Consider the following 22,737-nt stretch of genomic DNA (forward strand, 5'->3'; position numbering starts at 1 on the left):
TACCGCTCCACTTGTAATCTGGCCCTTAGTGTTTAATGCCCCTTATAACTACTGGTACAATCCACCATCAATACATTTTTTAAAATGTATTATTTTTTATTTTTTTTAATGCAGTCAGCATTATCAAGAACATAAGAAAAGTCTACATATTAGCTGGCTCATCAGTGCTGAGCTCACACTTTGGATCCCATTTAACAAACATCGGGAGGACAAGGTTCGCCGGCATCATGGCTGCTTGTGCCATGCTGCAAACCACCAGACCTGGTATATAGGTTAGGAAAAAGTTTTCTGATAGCCTCTGCTTTTAAATTATATCTGTACCAAAGCTGCATCCGTATCTTAACAAATTGAGCCTTTTGCCTTACTATGATCTCACCATAGTAAACTTCCTATGGAGGGACATAAGATAAGATAAGTTCAATCATATTACACCCCTTTAAGTTAATATATATTTAATTTTAATATTTTTATTTTTAGATAAAAAGGTTTTGTGCACACCTGGTCTTAAGAACCCCAACCCATCTGGTTTTTACTATCAAGATGTATGGATTTCTCGTACTTGCTCAAAACAAAATTTTATTCATCCTTCCGATGTGGCAGCCTGTCTTAGTGGAAAGCTTCTCTACATGTTTGGGGATTCAACACTTCGCCAATGGTGGGATTATCTGGTGGATTTTGTTCCATGTAAGTAACTTCAATATCAAAACAGTGTTATATCATTTCACTCCATCCACTGTCAAACCCCACATATTGCTGCATATCCCTACTGCACTCATCTTAATTATTGACACTCATTATAAGTTTGAGATTCAATCTCATATTAAAGGGACAGTAATAACAACAATAAAAATAAGGTATAAGGGCTTGGTATCAATGTGGTGCTCAGAGTGTCCAAATTCCCTTATAGACATAAAAGAAGCAGTATTATAAAAAATAATTATAATAATAACAATTTGTAGTTAAGTACATGCTATCTGCTGAATTGTAATCAATAATCATTATTTGGTATTGAGTTGTAAATAAAATTACTTAGAAACCTATGTAGTTTTAACGCACAAAATATATAAAATAAGACATCCAATACAATCCATTCACAATTGAGTTATTTTGAGCAGATTTTATAGGCTAATGGATTTACAATGGGATTCCAGAAGAATATATTACAGGCAGTCCCCAGGTTACGAACAAGATAGGTTCTGTAGGTTTGTTCTTAAGTTGAATTTGTATGTAAGTTGGAACAGGCACTTTATTTAGGTGAAACTCTAGCCAAACATTTTTTTTTGTTTTGGATAGCATAGGATAAAGTTTTGCTATCTGTGCCCCTGTTCAGAAAATTTCACATCACTTTCTGTCCTTGTGACAATTGGATTTTCAGTATTTTGGATTATCCTGGAAAGAAGGATTGTCGATAAAGCTCTATTTTCTCTGTTTGTAAGTACGAGTTGTACTTAAGTCGGATGTCTGTAACCCGGGGACTGCCTGTACTCTTGCAAGAGCTTGACCAACTTTTTTTTCTGATTTTCAGGTGTCCTATCTATAAATTAAGCTATTGTGTATTTTTGGAAGCAGTTATTTGCAACACTTGCTTACTTGAAGATGCTGCTGGTGGAGAAGCGCTTTGGAATGATGCAGCTGTAAATTTGTATTTCTGGGGGGAAAGGCTACTTTCACTTTCATTGCTTTGGCCTCCTCATTTAATTCCTTTAAAGGGATATAATACTCATATGCTAAATTATTATTATTATTATTATTATTATTATTATCGGTTATTTGTAGAGCATAACTGTAAAAAACTGACAAGAAAATATCATCTGAGAAATTCTATGTAAAAAAATAAATATTTTACATTATAGTTTCTTCAGCTCACCAGTGTAAGTGCTGAGTAAATAGTTATACTTTGCTTTTGTTGCGATCTCATGAAATTTCATAGAAGTTACTTAAACTGAATAGGAAACTAACATGACTGATGCACACTCCCTAGCTTGTCCTGGGACAAGCATCCTTACATGCTGCTTAAAGTATCTTTACAGTGTGGTGTTAGGAAATTTGAGGTAAAATATCTTCCTTTTTTACATAGTAAAGATGATATTTTCTAGTCATGTTTTTACAGCTATAACAAGTCCTGTAAGACAAAAAAGGTAGAGGCGCTCTTGGTGCAGACAACCCTATGACAGTGTAATGGAGCACTTGTGTAGATGATAGGAGCAATACTCACAAGTGTAATTGCACAAGCAGTGCAATATCTAATGAGCCGAAGCTTCAGAGCCGCTTGGCTGACTCAAAACTATCCGGTCTGTTGTGTAGATACAATGTGGGTCCTCAGAACTTCCAATATGGCAGTACCTAAAATACACAAAGAAAGGAAAGCGCCCTTGGTGCAGAAAAAAACAGTACTGTGAGGCACAGCAACAAAGAGCAATAGAATTATACTCACAAAGGAGATTGCACAACCAGTGCAATATCAGACAAGCCGAAGCTTCAGAGCCGTTCGGCTGACTCTCAAGGCAGAATAGCTTTTCCAAGGGTGAGCCGCTGTGTATGTCAGAAACACACAGGCCTTCCTTCAATACAGATCTGACGGATGATCGCTATCCAGATCTCCCACTCGATTGCAGGTGAAGGGCAAAGTATTTCTTTCTTGTATTGCTTCGATAGTAATGTAGTCCTTATGTGGCTCTCACCTTCAAAGCTCGGTCTTTCTTTTTCAGACGCCACCACGTCGGCTCATTAGATATTGCACTGCTTGTGCAATTACACTTGTGAGTATTGCTCCTATCATCAACACAAGTGCTCCATTACACTGTCATAGGGTTGTCTGCACCAAGAGCGCCTCTACCTTTTTTGTCTTACAGGACTTGTTATATCTGGTTTTTATTACACGGAGAGAGCAGCTACCAGATGGGGATCATCTGATGTTCGTTTGTTTTATCAAGATCACCAAACCGAGTTGTTTGTACCTTTATGGACTTTGATTGGACATTTATTCGTGACAGGTTATTACCTAAGGACCACTTTAAGAACTATAGAAATTTTTATCCAATTTGGTGAATATATACATCACATGATTTAATTTTATATAATCTGTTACGGTACCAACAGGATACCAAGGGTTAATACCAGGGAACAACGTCCTGCATAGGGAATGAGCAATTCACAAACCAGCCAGTTTTCAGGTTTAAACAGAATGTATTTATTAAAGGCTGAATGCCTAGTATTTATACAGGTTTTGACCCCAGATGGGGGGGTTGAATATAACCCTGGCTTCAAGTTACAGAGGGCATTGGTTAAACAGTAAAGCAAACATATGAACAATGCATCAAACCTCTAAGAATTGTCTATTCACAGGTAAAACAGATTAACATATTAAGTACTCAGACAATCTGATGTTGGGCAGTCTAGTTAACATAATCACACAAAACCCAATCAGTTTACCTAGACAGACTCCTGAGACACAATCAGATCTTAAACATACATAGAATACATCTTATTACAGAATATAGGAACAGTTCTTATTAGCTATAAAGTCTTTTATGCCCACTTGGCTTATAGAGTCACAATTGCTCCCACAAGGGGCACTCACACCCTGTACCCATCCTGTATTTATGGATACAGGGTGACATAGACATAAGACAGAGTTATGAAAGTACATGGGGTGTCCAGCATATAAAATTCCATATTTCCATGCAGTCTCTGGGTATCCTTAAGCCCATGTACCTCCAGCCCAAAGAATGTTCCATAACAGGCCCTCCAATGTACAGTGGCGAGATTGGTTTTGTCACATCTCTCCCCTTTTCCAAACAGACTAACAGGGTATCTGACCTCCTGTCGGTCAGTGCCCTGGTTAGTCCAGCAACCCACCCATAAAACACAATTAGTAGTACAGCCCACCCACAATAAATGGTTACTACACCTGAGTATGGGGAAAACTTGTCCATGTCCAGGTGCCTCACCACAGCTGTGTGGGGGACTGGTACGCTGAATTGGTGGGTTGCGAGGTGGGCAGAGACCAGCTGTACTCTGCCCGGGTGCCAGCACTACCATGGAAGTAGCCTGGTGGGAGCCTGGTTGCTGGAGGGGGAGACCGACTGTCTCCCCTTTGGATACATAGCTGTGCTGCTGGAGGGGGAGACCAATCGTCTCCCCTTTGGCTAAACAGCCGTGTTGCTGGGGGACAGGACCAACTGTCCCTACCCCTTGTAACGCAGCCTGCCGCTGGGGAATGGAGTCTGGGCTCCCAATTCCCTGCAGGACCGGTGGAGAGACCTCGGTCCCATCTCCACCGGCCACCTGGGGTCCTTCCCAGTAAATCTCCACAATATCTTCCCAGCTGGATGGGTCTGGATCTGGGTCTTTCACCTTGCTGTCCTGCTGAGCCTTCCCAATGGATTGGAAGAGATCTCGGTAGTCCTGCTCCAGTTCCCACTCCAGGGCTGCTAAGTGAGCTAGGTCTGGCTCTACTTCATGGGGGTCAGCCCAGTCATGCCTAGCCTCCCTCTCATAGAAAATGTCCTGAAGTCTGGTCTGCGCAGGGCTCCCAAAGTCAGGCTCTGCAAAGGACTCCCATAACAAGCCAGGACCATCAAACTCCTCTCCCTCTGGTTTGTCATGCTCGGCTGTCCAGGGTATATACTGTGCCATATACCACCAGAGCGCCTGGTAGGCATGTCAGTTTGCTGGGACAATCCATCTGTATTCCCGTTATGAGAGAGAATTCCTGTCCATACAAACAAGGGTTCAAATTCCTCAGTGCCCAGACCAGGGCCAAACAGTCCTTCAAAATCCCATCAGCTTCTTTACGAGTTTTCTGTACCTGCTCTTTATAGGTATCCACAATCCCTTCATACTGACATAGGGTGCCCTTGAGTTGCTGCACCTCACTGAGCCAGCGTCAGCTTCTCCTCAAGTGTTGCTAAGTTTGTCTTTAAGGTTTCATGTCCCACTCTCAAGCTGGTGGTTTCTGCAGTCTGTCGGTGCAGCTTGTCTAGCAGAGATTCATGTTCTAAACGTGCTTTTTACTCTGCGCTCCTCTTCTCCTTCATCAGCGCATTGTAACGGGACCTCCACATATCAATAGTGGATAGAGATTTACTGAGCTCAGCGTCCTGGGGCTTAGCAGCAGGTGGGTCAGTCTCTGCTGCACGGATCTGGGCACGGGTAGTAACAGAGTTAACATCAGCAGGACCCATAGGAGCGTAGGCAGAAACAAGGGGGGCCAAGTCATTTCCAAGAAGAACATCAGCAGGTAAGTCCTTCTTGACCCCCACATTCACAGGTCTAGCGCCCACTCCCCAATCCAAATGTACCCTGGCAACAGGTAGGCTGAACACATTGCCCCCTGCTACCCTCACAGCCACAGTGTCTCCAGTGTACTGTTTCTCAGACACCAAGTTCTTTTGAAGCAAGGTCATGGTAGCACCAGTATCCCGTAGACCACTGACCTTCCCATTCACTTTAACCAGTTGCCGGTTATTCCGGTGGGCAGCTTGCACAAGGTCTGCCTCATGTAGGATGCTCCAGCATTCTTGCGCCTCTACGTAGCGGGCCGCAGGCTGAGGATTACGTGGGATTCCGCCGGCGGGTCTTCTCCAGGACTGCGCTTGGTTCGCTGCGTTTAGGGGACACTCTGGTCTTTTGTGCCCTAGTTGCTTACATCTAAAGCACCGAATAGGTTGTGAGTAGTCCCGCGAATTGAACCGGGCTCTCTGAGGGTAGTTCATGGCCAGAGGCCGTGTGGTATAGCGGTGTGCCGGGGGTTGGTAACTGGCAGCTGCTGGGGTAACTGGGGGTCTGTACTCCACTCTAGCAGGGGGCTTAGTGGTAGCAGTGTCCAGTTTGCGGGCATCCGTATACTCATCTGCCAAGTGAGCCGCTTCCTGCAGGGTGGAGGGTTTACGGTCCCGAACCCACTCTCGAACTCCTGCGGGTAACTTGTCGAAGCAATGTTCCAACAGGAATAGCTGCAGCACCTCTTCCCCAGATATGGCTTGGCACCCCGCTATCCAGTGAGCTGCTGTGCGGTGCACCTTACATGCCCACTCAAGGTAGGAATCTCCAGCTAATTTAACAGTGTCTCTGAACCGCCTCCGGTATGCCTCCGGTGTAACCGCATACCTGGAGAGCAGAGCCTCTTTTACAGTATTATAATTCCTGACTTCCTCATCTGGAATGGCCCGAAAAGCCTCTCTGGCCCGGCCGGATAATTTTCCAGATAATATCGTGACCCAGTCCTCTGCGGGTACCTTGTGTAGTGCACATTGCCTCTCAAAATCCGCAAGGTACCCATCAATCTCTCCTTCTGTTTCCAGGAAGTTTTTAAAAGCTGCAAAATTTACTTTTCTCTTTTCCATCTTAGTCAGTATTGTAATAATCCCCCTCTTCCTGAGGTTACTGGCTTGTGTAGTTGCTCTTCTGGGCGATAAGGTTCATCCCACCGCTGCCACCAATTGTTACGGTACCAACAGGATACCAAGGGTTAATACCAGGGAACAACGTCCTGCATAGGGAATGAGCAATTCACAAACCAGCCAGTTTTCAGGTTTAAACAGAATGTATTTATTAAAGGCTGAATGCCTAGTATTTATACAGGTTTTGACCCCAGATGGGGGGGTTGAATATAACCCTGGCTTCAGGTTACAGAGGGCATTGGTTAAACAGTAAAGCAAACATATGAACAATGCATCAAACCTCTAAGAATTGTCTATTCACAGGTAAAACAGATTAACATATTAAGTACTCAGACAATCTGATGTTGGGCAGTCTAGTTAACATAATCACACAAAACCCAATCAGTTTACCTAGACAGACTCCTGAGACACAATCAGATCTTAAACATACATAGAATACATCTTATTACAGAATATAGGAACAGTTCTTATTAGCTATAAAGTCTTTTATGCCCACTTGGCTTATAGAGTCACAATTGCTCCCACAAGGGGCACTCACACCCTGTACCCATCCTGTATTTATGGATACAGGGTGACATAGACATAAGACAGAGTTATGAAAGTACATGGGGTGTCCAGCATATAAAATTCCATATTTCCATTCAGTCTCTGGGTATCCTTAAGCCCATGTACCTCCAGCCCAAAGAATGTTCCATAACAGGCCCTCCAATGTACAGTGGCAAGATTGGTTTTGTCACATAATCCTTTTTCAACTAGTATCTCAAAATAGGACTCCCTATTTATATTATATATTTATTATCATATTCACACTTTTTTCGGGGATTATAGAGTTCCCCTTATGTAATTTGCCCTGTAGAAATGTTTCTGGATGCTGAGGGTATGAAAAAAACAATTTAGTGGCCAGATTACAGATTAATGCTATGTTGTGATGAGGCAGCAGAAAATTATTAGGAGTCAAATAATCATTTAGGTTATGAACTAAAAAAGATGTGCATTCGTTTTTGGATTTTTATTTCGTTTTAATGAAACAAATAAAAAATAAATGAATAAATGCACCAACACATATCAACCCATTAATGACCATGTCTGGCACGTCCTCTGGGGTTTAAAACGCTGGAAGCAATCGTGATCACTTCCAGCAGTTTTCAGGGTATTACAGTGATGCCTCGATGTTGAGGCATCATGCAATACCCTTTGCTAAGCAACCACTGCAGAGAGGGCCAATCTGTGGCCCTCTCTGCATCGGCCAGCAATGGTGTCGATCATTGGTGGCATGGGAGGGATAGTAGGGAAGCGGGTGGGCAGCCCATCAGGGGAGGGGCAGGATAAGGCATGAAGGTGGTGTGAGAGCTGGTGTGAGAGGGGGTGGGAGGGGGCAGGAGCGGGTGGGGCCGCTTACACTATGGAAAATATTTTGTAAGTTGGAAGGAGGGAGAGGGGCCTAATAGTTGAGAAAGTGACCAGGTAGGTGGTAGGGAAATGAGGAGGGGCAGCTACACTATGGAAAAAGTGCATTTATAATAAAATATAATAGGTAGAGGGGGAGGGTTAGATAGCTGTTTGGGGGTTCAGGGAAGTTGAGAGGTAAGGGGGGAAAACTACCCTGCAGAAAATTTATAAAAAAACAAAACAAAAAAAAAAAACCTTTTATTTTTATACTAGCAGACTTTCTGCCAGTACTTAAGATGGGGGTGACCTTTATGGGGAGGGGGAGGAAAGAAAGCTGTTTGAGAGGAGTCTGGGAGGCATCAGAGGGTGGGATGTGTCAGGTGGGAGGCTGATCTCTACACTAAAGCTAAAATTAACCCTATAAGCTATCTAATTAACCCCTTTACTAATGGGCATAATACAAGTGTGGTGTGCAGCGGTATTTAGCAGCCTCCTAATTACCAAAAAGCAATGCCAAAGCCATATATGTCTGCTATTTCTGAACAAAGGGGATCTCAGAGAAGAATTTACATCCATGTGTGCTATAATTGCACAAGCTGTTAGGAAATCATTTCAGTGAGAAACCTAAAGTTAGTGAAAAAGTTAACGATTGTTTTTATTTGATCGCATTTGGCGGGGGAAATGGTGGCATGAAATATACCAAAATGGGCCTAGATCAATACTTTGGGTTGTCTACTAAAAAAAATATATACATGTGAAGGGTTATTCATGGATTCCTGACAGATATGAGTGTTATATTTTAACTATCGCTAATTTTTAAAAAAAAAAATGGTTTGGAAATAACAATGTGCTACTTGTACCTATTGCCCTATAACTTGCAAAGAACATGTAAACATTGGGTATTTCTAAACTCAGGACAAAATTTAGAAACTATTTAGCATGGGTGGTTTTTGGTGGTTGTAGATGTGTAACAGATTTTGGGGTCAAAGTTAGAAATAAGTGTGTTTTTTTCAATTAGTTTTCATCATATTTTATAATTTAATTATAGCTAATTATTATATATGATGAACATAATGTTATCTTTAAAAAGTCCATTTAATGGCGAGAAAAACGGTATATAATATGTGTGTGTACAGTAAATGAGTAAGAGGAAAACTAATTTTCCTGAATATTCAGAATGAACATTTTGTCAGAAACAAAAATTTTCTTGGCTGCACATCTCTATAAACTAATGCAGTTAAAATATGCTTGAATTATCAGAATTAAACAAGAATTTAAACTCTTACCTTTCAATTAAGTCTTAACTGAGAGGACAAAAACAACTCATTTAACTATACCAACAAGATGTAACACAAGCAAAATAAACTGAAACATTTTCCCTGCAGTGTCCCTAGACATAGAAATGCATATTAATCTTTTATTTAAGAATTGCAAATTCAGTATTTTCTTACTATTTACATTGTATTCCAGGATTTGCTTGTTTTTAGGGTTTACAGTGGAATTACAATGTTATGAGACATTGGCCTCTATTTACCAAAGTCTGGCGGACCTGATCCGACAGTGCGGAACAGGTCCGCCAGACCTCGCTGAATACAGAGAGCAATACGCTCTCCGTATTCAGCATTGCACCAGCAGCTCCCAAGAGCTGCTGGTGCAACGCCGCCCCCTGCAGACTCGCGGCCAATGAGCTGCCAGCAGGGAGGTGTCAACCCGATCGTATTTGATCGGGTTGAATTGCGGCGATTCCTGTCCGCCTGCTCAGAGACCGCTGCTCCATAACTGCTGTTTCTGGCGAGTCTTAAGACTCGCCAGAAACACGGGCCATCAAGCTCAATTCAGAGCTTGATAGATAGGCCCCATTACATAAAGTCTCAAGTCTATTATAAAATTCTTCATATATTTAAACCTCCAATATTATTTCTAAAAAATATATGACAACAAACACATGTCATAAACATAGTATTTATCATTGTAAAAGAACATATTTCATACTCAATTTTAACTTCTTTTTTTTCCAGAAAAAAACCCAGTTTTTTTTGTTTTTATTGAGGACACAGAAATTAATATTTGTTACAAAAAAGTATAAACATTACATCAAATATTTACATTATATCTGATAAACTTAATTGTACAAACAAGATTACAGTCTTTTACACTCCTCTTTGTTTTTTCTCCCTTTACTTATCAATATTGGTCACTCTTGGACCTGTAGAGCAGTAACATTCTATATATCCAAGGGTTAATTTGCTTACTGAAAAGGAGGAAGCAAATGCCAAAACTGGGCATACAATTAGTAGAATAATACTATGTATTGGTGACCTTCTATCAGCGTAGACAACTATTAACATGAATAAGGTAAAATGGAATAGAGGTCAACATGATGGGGTTTGATCATCCTGAAATACAAAAATGATAGTTATTGAGACAGATCTTGTTCATTGCACCAGGTTATTGTTGTGGGATAAATATCATTATACCTTACACTGTGCTTGAGGTGTCATCTATTGGAGTTTGTCTGTAGCCAGATATTTAAGAAAAGATTAGATGCAGTAATGTAGTATGAGCAGTGTTAAGTTTTACAAACGTTTGAGCGCAGGTGTATATCAAATGATCATGGGTTAATCTGGTGTCAGTAAAAATAAGAGACCTCCAATATTATATACACACATACATATATATATATATATAAACATGATCCACGGTATTTAACGCTGCGCAGTTCTCACCCACAGCCCCGTCCACAGGCTGCAGCACGAGAACTAATATTATAGTAAAGTCAATGGACCCTATTTATCAACCCGTCAACTTACTTGCATTCGCCGGCATGAATATGCTTGCCTAAGATCGCCTAACATTGCTGCCGCGGACCTGAATACGTTCTCCAAAGTTACCAAAAAAGCTGTCAAAAAGCCGCGCACCAAGTACGATGTGATGAGCAGTGGACTGTTGTTAACAGTCATCGATCTCGCTGCTCTTCGGCTTTTTCCCAGCTTTATTGGTATACTGTCACTAAACACCCATACTATACTTAACTGTTTTACCCCTATCCCGCGGCCCCCGGATCCCGCCGCAACTAAATAAAGTTATTAACCCCTAAACCGCCGCTCCCGGAGTCCCCAGCCAACTACATTATGTTATTAACCCCTAATCTGCCCCCTACACCGCTGTCACCTACATAATACTTATTAACCCCTAATCTGCCGTCCCCAACATCGCCGCCACTATATTAAATTTATCAACCCCTAAACCCAAGTATAACCCTAACACCCCCTAACTTAAATCTAATTTAAATAAATATAAATAAAATTACTATCATTAACTACATTATTCCTATTTAAATCTAAATACTTACCTGTAAAATAAACCCTAAGCTAGCTACAATATAACTAATAGTTACATTGTAGCCATCTTAGGGTTTATTTTTATTTTACAGGCAAGTTTGTATTTATTTTAACTAGGTAGAATAGTTACTAAATAGTTATTAACTATTTAATAACTACCTAGATAAAATAAATACAAAAGTACCTGTAAAATAAAACCTAACCTAAGTTACAATAACACCTGACACTACACTACAATTAAATACAATTAAATAAATTACATACAATTAACTAAATTATATACAATTATCTAAAGTACAAAAAATCCCCACTAAATTACAGAAAATAATAAACAAATTACAGAAATTTAAACTAATTACACCTAATCTAATAGCCCTATCAAAATAAAAAAAGCCCCCCCCCCCAAAATAAAAAACCCCTAGCCTAAACTAAACTACCAATAGCCCTTAAAAGGGCCTTTTGCGGGGCATTGCCCCAAAGTAATCAGATCTTTTACCTGTAAAAAAAAAATTCAAACAACCCCCCAACAGTAAAACCCACCACCCACACAAACAACCCCCCCAATAAAATAACTAAAAAAACCTAAGCTCCCCATTGCCCTGAAAAGGGCATTTGGATGGTCATTGCCCTTAAAAGGGCATTTAGCTCTTTTGCGACCCAAAGCCCTAACCTAAAAATAAAACCCACCCAATACACCCTTAAAGAAACCTAACACTAACCCCCTGAAGATCGACTTACTGGGAGACCTCTTCATCCAAGCCGGGCAGAAGTGGTCCTCCAGACGGGCAAAAGTCTTCATCCAAGTCGGAAAGAAGTGGTCCTCCAGATGGCAGAAGTCTTCACCCAGACGGCATCTTCTATCTTCATCTTTCTGGCGAGGAGCAGGTCCATCTTCAAGACATCCGACGCGGAGCATCCTCTTTGGCTGACGACTACCCGACGAATGAAGATTCCTTTAAGTGACGTCATCCAAAATGGCGTCCCTTAGATTCCGATTGACTGATAGAATTCTATCAGCCAATCGTAATTAAGGTAGAAAAAATCCTATTGGCTGATGCAATCAGCCAATAGGATTCAACTTCGATCCTATTGGTTGATTGGAATAGCCAATAGAATGTGAGCTCAATCTTATTGGCTGTTCCAATCAGCCAATTGGATTGAAGTTCAATCCTATTGGCTGATTGCATCAGCCAATAGGATTTTTTCTACCTTAATTCCAATTGGCTGATAGAATTCTATCAGCCAATCGGAATCTAAGGGACACCATCTTGGATGATGTCACTTAAAGGAACCTTCATTTGTCGGGTAGTCGTCGGCCGCAGAGGATGCTTCGCGTCGAATGTCTTGATGATGGACCCGCTCCACGCCGGAAGGATGAAGATAGAAGATGCCGTCTGGATGAAGACTTCTGCCGTCTGGAGGACCACTTCTGCCCGGCTTGGATGAAGACTTCTGCCCGTCTGGAGGACCACTTCTGCCCGGCTTGGATGAAGATGTCTCCTGGTAAGTCGATCTTCAGGGGGTTAGTGTTAGGTTTTATTAAGGGTGTATTGGGTGGGTTTTATTTTTAGGTTAGGGCTTTGGGCCGCAAAAGAGCTAACTGCCCTTTTAAGGGCAATGCCCATCCAAATGCCCTTTTCAGGGCAATGGGTAGCTTAGGTTTTTTTAGTTAGGATTTTTTGTTCGGGGTTGTTTGTGTGGGTGGTGGGTTTTACTGTTGGGGGGGTTGTTTGTATTATTTTACAGGTAAAAGAGCTGATTACTTTGGGGCAATGCCCCGCAAAAGGCCCTTTTAAGGGCTATTGGTAGTTTAGTTTAGGCTAGGGTTTTTTTTATTTTGGGTTTTTTTTTTTATTTTGATAGGGCTATAAGATTAGGTGTAATTAGTTTAAATTTCTGTAATTTGTTTATTATTTTCTGTAATTTAGTGTTTTTTTTTTTTTTTGTACTTTAGATAATTGTATATAATTTAGTTATTTGTACGTAATTTATTTAATTGTATTTAATTGTAGTGTAGTGTTAGGTGTTATTGTAACTTAGGTTAGGTTTTATTTTACAGGTACTTTTGTATTTATTTTATCTAGGTAGTTATTAAATAGTTAATAACTATTTAATAACTATTGTACTTAGTTAAAATAAATACAAACTTGCCTGTAAAATAAAAATAAACTCTAAGATGGCTACAATGTAACTATTAGTTATATTGTAGCTAGCTTAGGGTTTATTTTACAGGTATGTATTTAGTTTTAAATAGGAATAATGTAGTTAATGATAGTAATTTTATTTATATTTATTTAAATTAGATTTAAGTTAGGGGGTGTTAGGGTTAGACTTAGGTTTAGAGGTTAATAAATTTAATATAGTGTCAGCGACGTTGGGGACGGCAGATTAGGGGTTAATAACATAATGTAGGTGGTGGCGTTGTAGGGGGGGGCAGATTAGGGTTTAATAACATAATGTAGGTGGCAACGGTGTTGGGGGTGACAGCTTAGGGGTTAATAAGTATAATGTATGTGGATCGTATGTTACGTCACAAAATTCTACTTTTGCCGGTCTGTAGGGTTTGATAAATAAAGGGAATCAGGCTTGCCACAATTACGCTGCGGAATTCCAGCGTATTTGCAGTTGACGGCTTGATAAATAGGGCCCAATAGGTCTTTGGGGTAGGGCACTTAGTATGGGAAAGTGAGTTGATATAAATAGGTTTAAATATTGCCCCAATGTTATTGTTGTTTTAGAGAGAGTTCTGACACATATTAAAGTGTGTTGTGATAACAAGATATATATGACAGCTCATTGCTAAGTCCCTGAGGCTCAATAGTACAGCATTTATATATCATTTTGAGAAAATAATTAAACAAATTAATAACATTGCCACTGAGTAATAGATGTTAAGCTAAACTGTGTTCCCTACATAAGCTAAATAAAGTAACAGTGAACCATATCAAGATAATTCCCCCCCGAAAAAAAAAACATGGATGAGGGGCATTATATGAGTTACAACAATAAAAAAAATAGTAGCTATGGCAGATTAATCTAGATTGACTTGCTTATCTTGAGTATGCCGGATGTCCAAGATTAACTGCATTTGGGAAAATAACACAAGACCCCTTTAGTATCCGATGTGGTTTAGAAAAGTTCCCAAAGCCTCACTCAAGGCATGTCCTGGATCTCTGCCATTATAACCCATCAGGTGTAGCGCCGCCAACCTGATGGTGACCTGCACAGTGTCCCCAGGATTGCTGTTCACCGCCAGCGACAGTGCATGATGGTGTATTGGGCTGTAGCAAAAGCAAAGGGAAGCATTTTCAGCATGAATTAGGGGTGCAGTATTGTCTAGCCTGGCATAGGTATCACTTGGCGCTTGGAGAGTATCATTGTTAATCTTTTGATTCTGTCTTCCATATTGGTTTTGTAATTGTGTACCGAAGGTTTGCATGTTGTACTTTTGAAGATAATGCAATAACAGAAAATTACTTATCTCTTCTAGAGAGGTGTACTCTTGTCGAGGTCATGGAGTCGCTAATTCCTTAGGAGCTGAGTAAAAAGACTGGATGAAATTATGGGTATCCTTCAGTTTGATAGTGTCCAATGTAGGGATGTCAAAAAAGTTCCCAATGGAACTAATCCTAAAATACATAGCCTCGCTAGGAAGTCCAGCCCTAGTAATCACCATCTTGCAAAAAAAAGAATCACTCCTCATTACTGTCCCCTGAGCGGTCTCAGTAACATCAAAGGGTCTGCTCTAAATGACCACCCTAGCACAACCATTCCTGAAAACTATGGACGCCCACAACCCCTACCCATAATTAGCTTAATTACTTCCTAATACCCATACTCCCCAACACCTAAGGAACCACCAGAACCTAAGAGTTCCCTTAACAAATATTTGTGCCATCCTTATTTATTTTAAGCCTATTTTGGCTGCAGCAACACAGTTCCACATGGTCTTCATCCTTACAGCAGGCCTGGGTCTTGCCCCTTTTACCCTCCTAATTCATTACAAAAAAAAAAAAGCCCTCCAACTCTGGTGATTGTTGATTCATTAACTGCTCAATCAGTAGAGTAATATGCTAATTGCTTAACCAGTCAGAAGTGCTTTTAAAAAGTGTTTATAGGGGAAAGCTTAGATTTTTTTTTTTAAGATGGGACATTAGATGCTAAGAGGTCCATAAATATAGCATAATATACCCATGGGAATTGTATAGAGGCTATAGGATTCCTAGTGGGACTAGGGACATTATGGTTAATTGTGGAGTACATCATGGTTAAGGTTACTTGGACTGTAACATTGGTACCCGTATCATATAGAATATTTATTATTGTGGCAATTTTTAGAGGCATTTTAGAGAGCTGGTCAAAGCAACTAGCTATAAGGAGTGGCTATTAATTAGTGACATGCAAATTGTGAAATTATAGTAAATGATAGCCTCTCAATAAAGAAAACTAGTGAAGAGATATATTTCTATCACTAGTAAAAAATCTCACATTTCTTATTTATTTGGTGCAGACCTTTAAAAACAATCCATAAATATTAATTATAAAGAAAGAAAGAAAGAAAGAAAGAAGATGGATGATATCACACTTATATCAAAGTAAGGGGATACAACACTCTTTATATATCAAAGTTCCTTAATTCAAACAAAACGTTGTGATCAAAAAGAGGTTACACTTACAGTGCAGGTACAAATAGTGAGAAACAGTCTCAAGACCATATAAACTAAAAACAAGATATTTACACAGCAACTCACCAGCTGCTCTCATACGACAACAATTAGGAATGAAAGTGTCAAAGCGGGTTAAACACTAGAGATCTCTACCATCTAAAAGCCACTTAATTCAAACAAAACATGTGATCAAAAAGAAGTTACACTCACAGTGCAGATACAAATAATTAAAAACACAGTGAAGACTGTATCAATTGAAAACAACTATTCATACGGCAACATGACCTCTGCCCTCATACCCCAACCATCAGGAATGGGAGCGTCAGCCTGGGTTAAACACTAGAGAGCTCTACCATCTAGAAGCCACTTTATTCAAACAAAACATGCAGGTACAAATAATTGGAAACACAGTCACAAAACCATCTGAACTGAAAACAAGCTATTATAGTTGCCAACAGTCCCTGGATTTTCGAGTAATGTCCCTGGATTTTTTTCTCCCTGGAAATGTCCCCTTCAGGAGATTTGGAGGACTGCATCTGAGCTGGGGCATGTGTGACACAAGTTAATGTATTTAAATATAATTAACTCCTACTGGAATATTGCTGTTAATATTTAATGGGTTCATATATTATTTGTCTGCCTAATTTTGATGCTGTGTTGTAACAATAACCATATGCCCAGAATGTGTTCCAGAAACTGGTATTGTAAATATTATGGGGTAGGTGTAAGAGCTTGGTGTTGTAATCTGTAGAATAAGAAAAAGTCTAAATTATACTATCAAATGGGTGTGTTTTGAATGCAGAACTTAGTGGGTGGAATCAATACACTGGTTACCTGTTTGCTTGCTCTGCTGCAAAGGGCCCTGGATTTTTTTATTTTATTTTTTTTTTAATGTTGGCAACTATAGCTATTCCCACAGCAACTCACCAGCCATCATCATACCCCAATGATCAGAAATGGAAACTTCTGCGTGGGTCAAACACTAGAGATCTTTACTGTTTAAAAACCACTTTATTCAAACAAAATATGTTAATTAAAAAAATTACACTCACAGTGCAAGTAAAAATAATGAAAAACACAGTCATGAGACCGAGTCATGACTGTATTAACAGAAAACAAGCTATTCCGATGGTAACACCTCATCAACCCTCATACCTCTACCATCAGCAATAGAAGCATATGCGCAGATTAAACAACATCTATAAATATCTAGTATAGTATTCAAACAAAGGCAGTTATTGAAGCTAAGGCTGCCAAAATCTGAGAACACTTGCAATTAGTCAGTAATGGACTAATCTATCGATTACAAACAAGAGTAAATATGTCAAAATAAAATTCAACATCATAGACACTAATGAGTTTAATTCCAATCCATTATTATATATGCATAAAAGCAAATCAATACAATGGAGTCACTAAAAGTAGCAACACAACCATTTTTGTAGTGTCTATAGTTTAGTGGAATACACACAACTAGCCTTGCATGCTGTTGTTCACAAGCATACTGGATAATTTGTTAGTAGCTGTTAACAATAGTAGGTGGGGATCACACAATGCCCCTCGCCCCCAAGAGCATCCACTATTGATCCCACCATGTATATTTTTCTCAACTTGGCAGTCATCTTACCCTTTGGCTGCCAGTAACATGAAAATTAATACTTTTAAAGTAGTGATTTGACCCACCTTGACTACCCTAGCTTCTGTCTGCTCCATAGTTGTAATGCATTGAGGCTTAGGAGGTATTTTGGATTTAGGCAACACCGTGTCCAGTATTTTTGTAAATATTTTACTGTACAGCAAGCATGCTAAAATATTCGACTGTCTGGTTGAATACTGGACACCTGGAAATCTTACACACACCATACAGCATACAGATACACAACATGTGCACACATAACACAAAGCACTCACATGCACAACATGTGCACACACACACACACCACAGCATTAATGGGACATGAAACCCAAAGCATGAAACCCAGAGCATACAAGTTTAAACAACTTTTCAATGTACTTCTGTTATCTAATTTGCTTAGTTCTCTTTGTATCCTTTGTTGAAAAGCATACATAGGTCGGCTCAGGGGCTGGAAGCTAGCTGCTGATTGGTGGCTGCTCATATATGCCTTATTTCATTGGCTTACCAGTGTATTTGGCTAACACCCAGTAGTGCATTGCTGCTTTTTCAATAAAGGATATCAAGGAATTGAAGCAAAATGAATAACAGAAGTAAATTGGAAAAATGCTTAAAAATGCAAATCTAAATCATAAAAAAAAAATTTGGGTTTATTTCCATTTAACATACACAACATGTGCAAACACACTAAACAGCATTCATATACACATGTGCACACACTACACAACATGCACAGATGCATATACACACAACAATAAACTACACAGCACAAAATTTGTACGAGTGCTGAGGTCCGGGAAGAAGAAAACTGCTGCCCCACCTATTAATCAGTAATTTAGGTGCTTCCTTAGTCCCACTACTTTGTAGATACAAAGAAGACCTCACTGGGTTAAAGGTCATTCAAGGTAGCCAATTGAAGGAGCAGGGAAGGGAATGATAGAGAGGGGTAGTGTGGAATTGCTGTAAATATGACAAAAGCGGCGGAACTATTCTGAGAACCTGTGCTGAAAACCCCCTTTGTAACAGCTGAGACAGTTTGTCACTACAACATTAATACATGACCATCTGATGGCAAATTAAGCTTATCATAAGGTATTGCACTTAAACCAAACCACTTTGTCCTCTCCTCAACCCCCCACCTCACTTAGCTCTATATGTAACCAACCAAAAAACCCTACTGCAGATTTACCCTCAGCTCAACTAACCCAAACACACCAGCTCAATTAATCCTAACTGCAACTAACAACCCAACTGTAAATCCTGCAATTATGTATATATAACACTCTACTAAATTCAACCAATCTATGAAACAGCCACCTAAATATAACCACTCCACTAAAATAAACACACTTATAATATTAACCTATTTATTTGACCTTACCACTCCACCAGAAAACATCCCTAATCCCTCAGCTCCTTAAAGGGACAGTCTATTTAAAAAAAAAGTATTGTTTAACAAGATAAATAATGCCTTTATTACCCATCCTCAAATAAAATATATGGGGTGCCCTTGGGCAAAAAAGGTTAAAATAAAATAATATACTATGATACAATATAATCAAAGCATAAAATCAGAATACAATCACAGTTGTCAGGTCACTGATTATCATATGAATGTTTAAGTCCCATATATCAAAGGGAGAGGGTATAGAAATATAACCCAATAAGTTGCATTTTTTCCAGGTCCAGGCAGCTATCTGTGGTAGGATCCAAGGCCAAGATCCAAAATCAGCTATCTGTAGAGGACATAAAGGAACAGAAGCGTCACATGGCCTAGCACTGTGTATACTCTTGTGAGATGGTATATGAGAAAAAATGCGTTAACATTTGGTGAAGCACCCCTCTTGGTACAAAAAGAGCATGCTGGAATCTAACAGTCACCCAGCAGATTGACCTCCAGTGTGGCTCGAACTCCAGCGATACAGGATACGATATCCCAGCAAAAGGTACACCAAATATCAGGTGTATGGCAGAACAAAAGTTATACATGCGAGAAGTAAGTGTAACAACTTACTTTATTAAAACAGATAAAAACAAGCAACGCGTTTCTCAGTCAACTGGTGACTGTTTCATCAGGCTTAATACAAAAGGTTTAAAACACTAGCCATATATACCTACAAACTAATCATATACAAAAAGCAGCATCTGGAAGGGGGGGGGGGGTGTTAATCAGTTACATGTGTCATAGCAACCAACATAAACACATTGACAACAACACATCAATAGAATACATATAATAAAAGTAAATCAAATTAAATAATTCATAAACTATATACTGTATATATATATATATATATATATATATATATATATACACTAAAGGATACAATGTGGTTTCATAGTACATATACAATTCTTATGTTTGTTAAACACTTTTGCAAGGGATCTTATATATGTTCACAGTGAAAGTTTCCAAAAAGCTTATTAGACTGATGATGTAAACACATCTCCAAATCTAAACGGGGATCATACTAATAAAGGATAAAGGTATGTGTAAAAAATAATAAATAACCATTCTAAACATGTTCTCATTTACTATATGCTCAGCTTAAAATTGTCAGTCGAAATGGATAAATTGGATCACACGCCGGGATAAAAGTTTGTCATTATTGTATGTTTTCATATTTGACCAATATTCCATACGTGTATGGTGAGGTTATGTGTTACTTCCTGAGGCATGTAACTACAATAATAGATCCACTGTGTACAATACAATAATAGGGAAGAGACCAGAGATGTGAAGTAAAAATCCTTTGTTATAGGTTGTAATTTAGCATCCTCTTGATGACGCAATGACATTAAAACTAGTGATTGGACTCTGACTACTACATAAACACTAACTATGTGCAGCGTCATTGATTAAAAGCCTATCACTAACAAGGGGCGTATGTTAGGGTAAACCACCAAAAGAGTTATCCAGTGTAAAGGGAAGTAACGGCTTCAAATAGCCTATTACAATCATTATTCAGTGTTAGTTGAGCCCAGTCAGTATATAGCATAATTGGGGGAATGAAAATGTGTGTAATATACCCATAAAGGGATCAATACATAACATACTAAAAAAGCCCAAAAACATAAATAGAATACAAAAACTATGCTTTTAAGTAAAATGGAATTGTCTATCACTTGTACTGATAGCTAATAAGAACCTACGTTGACGTGTTAAAAATAATAAAGACATTTGTCCAATGGAATTAAAGGGAAAGGCTAAAAGTAGCCTATTAAAATGATGCTATTATGTCTTTACATATATTTATAGTATTCCCAGACCATTTACTGATTTCATGTTGTAATAGTAAACCTTTTGTATTAAGCCTGATGAAACAGTCACCGGTTGACTGAGAAACGTGTTGCTTGTTTTTATCTGTTTTAATAAATTAAGTTGTTACACTTACTTCTCACCTGTGTACCTTTTGTTCTGCCATACACCTGATAGTTGGTGTACCTTTTGCTGGCATATCATATCCTGTATTGCTGGAGTTTGAGCCACACTGGAGGTCAGTCTGCTGGGTGACAGAGTCCAGCCTGCTCTTTTTGCACCAAGAGGGGTGCTTCACAAAATGTCAATGCATTTTTTCTCATATACCATCTCACAAGAGTATATACAGTGCTAGGCCATGTGGCGCTTCTGTTCCTTTATGACCCATCCTCAAGTTTTGCATAACCAACACTGTTAATTTAATGCACTTTTTACCTCTGTGATTACCTTGCATCTAGTCCTCTGCAGACTGCCCTCTTATCTCAGTTCTTTTCACAGACTTGCAATTTAGTCAATCAACGTAGACTCCAATATAAATAACTCCACTGGAGTGAGCACATGGCTATCTAGTATGGCACACATGAACTAGCACTGTCTGGCTATGAAAAGCTAATAAAATGCAATATTTAGAGGAGGCCTTCGAGGGCTTAGAAATTAGCATATGAGCCTACCTAGGTTTAGCTTTCAACAAAGAATACAAATTCAACAAAGCGTATTTGATGCTAAGGGGCCCACGTTTTTAAAGACTGCTGCTCCATAACTTGTCCGCCTGCTCTGAGGACACGGACAGAAATCAACCTAATCGAATATGATCAGGTTGACTGACACCCCTTGGCAACATAACAAGTTCAAATTGTGGAATGGAACACTACCAAAAAGGAAGTCAAACCCCATTCAACTTGAGCACTATGTTTTCGTCCAGCAAACTCCTTTATATTGAAATGGAATGTGGATGTTGGGTTTCTTCTGTTGTGCAAGATGCATATTGGACTCCTAAATCCTAGTAATATATGTTCACAAAATTAACTAAACTGCAAATATTTATGCTGAGCATATGAAAGTACCATGGTGCCCCACACACACTGCTTTGCATTTAAAGTTTATTTATACAGTTGTAATCAAATTTATTCAGCCCCCATTGCTAATCAGGGTTATTGTCAAAATGTACAGACTTTCAGCAGTTTGCAATGAACAAATCAAACAAAAGCAATTGAAATAGCTCAACACAAGGAATGTTTCAAGTGAGTTCCCCAAAATTCACCTGAAAATGCAACAGTGAATTCTGCAGTCTCAAAATTATTCAACCCCTTCATGGCAAATCAACCCCTTCATGGCAAGCATCTTTAGTACTTAGTAGAGCACCCTTTTTCTGTTATGACCTGCTGCAAATTAGATACATAGCCAGACATCAGCTTCTGGCAGCGTTTCTGAGGAATCTTAGACCATTCCTCATGAGCAATGGTCTCCAGTTTAGTAATATTCTTGGGTTTGTGTGCTGCAACCACCTTCTTCAAATCCCATCAGATATTTTCTATGGTTTTCAAGTCAGGTGACTGTGTGACCACTGTAGGATCTTCCAGGACTAGTTCTGCAACCAAGCCTTGGTGGAATTTGAGGTATGCTTGGGATAATATTGCTGTTGGAAGATCCACTAATACCCAAGCTTCAGCTTCCTCACAGATGGCATGACGTTTTCTACTAGGATTTTCTAATGCTTCAATGAATCCATCTTGCCTTTCATATGCTGCAGGTTTCCAGTGCCAGAGGATGCAAAGCAGCCACAGAGCATCACAGAGCACCCACCATCCTTAACTTTACGCAGAGTGTTCTTTTCAATGTAGGCTTCATTCTTCTTCCTCCAGGCATACTGCTGATCCATGGGACCAAAATGTTCCAGTTTCATCACTCTATGGAACAGAATTCCAAAACATCTGTGGCTTATTTATATGATTTCGAGCATATTGGAGCCAACTTTTCTTGTGCTTTTGGGTCAGTAGTGTTGTACATCTTGGAGTTCTGGCATGCAAACCTTCTGCATTTAGTA

At 39.4% G+C, this 22,737-nt stretch overlaps 1 protein-coding gene across 1 annotated transcript in view; it reads left to right on the forward strand.

Annotated features, from left to right (window-relative positions):
• LOC128652390 (NXPE family member 3-like) overlaps window positions 1-22,737 on the forward strand; it is a 192,285-nt gene that overhangs the window by 167,769 nt on the left and 1,779 nt on the right. Inside the window, exon 5 of the mRNA XM_053705329.1 lies at window positions 478-684. Coding sequence (XP_053561304.1) covers window positions 478-684 — 207 coding nt within the window. The remainder of the gene's footprint in view (window positions 1-477; window positions 685-22,737) is intronic.

The sequence above is a fragment of the Bombina bombina genome, chromosome 3, assembly GCF_027579735.1.
Source record: "Bombina bombina isolate aBomBom1 chromosome 3, aBomBom1.pri, whole genome shotgun sequence".
Taxonomy (NCBI): domain Eukaryota; kingdom Metazoa; phylum Chordata; class Amphibia; order Anura; family Bombinatoridae; genus Bombina; species Bombina bombina.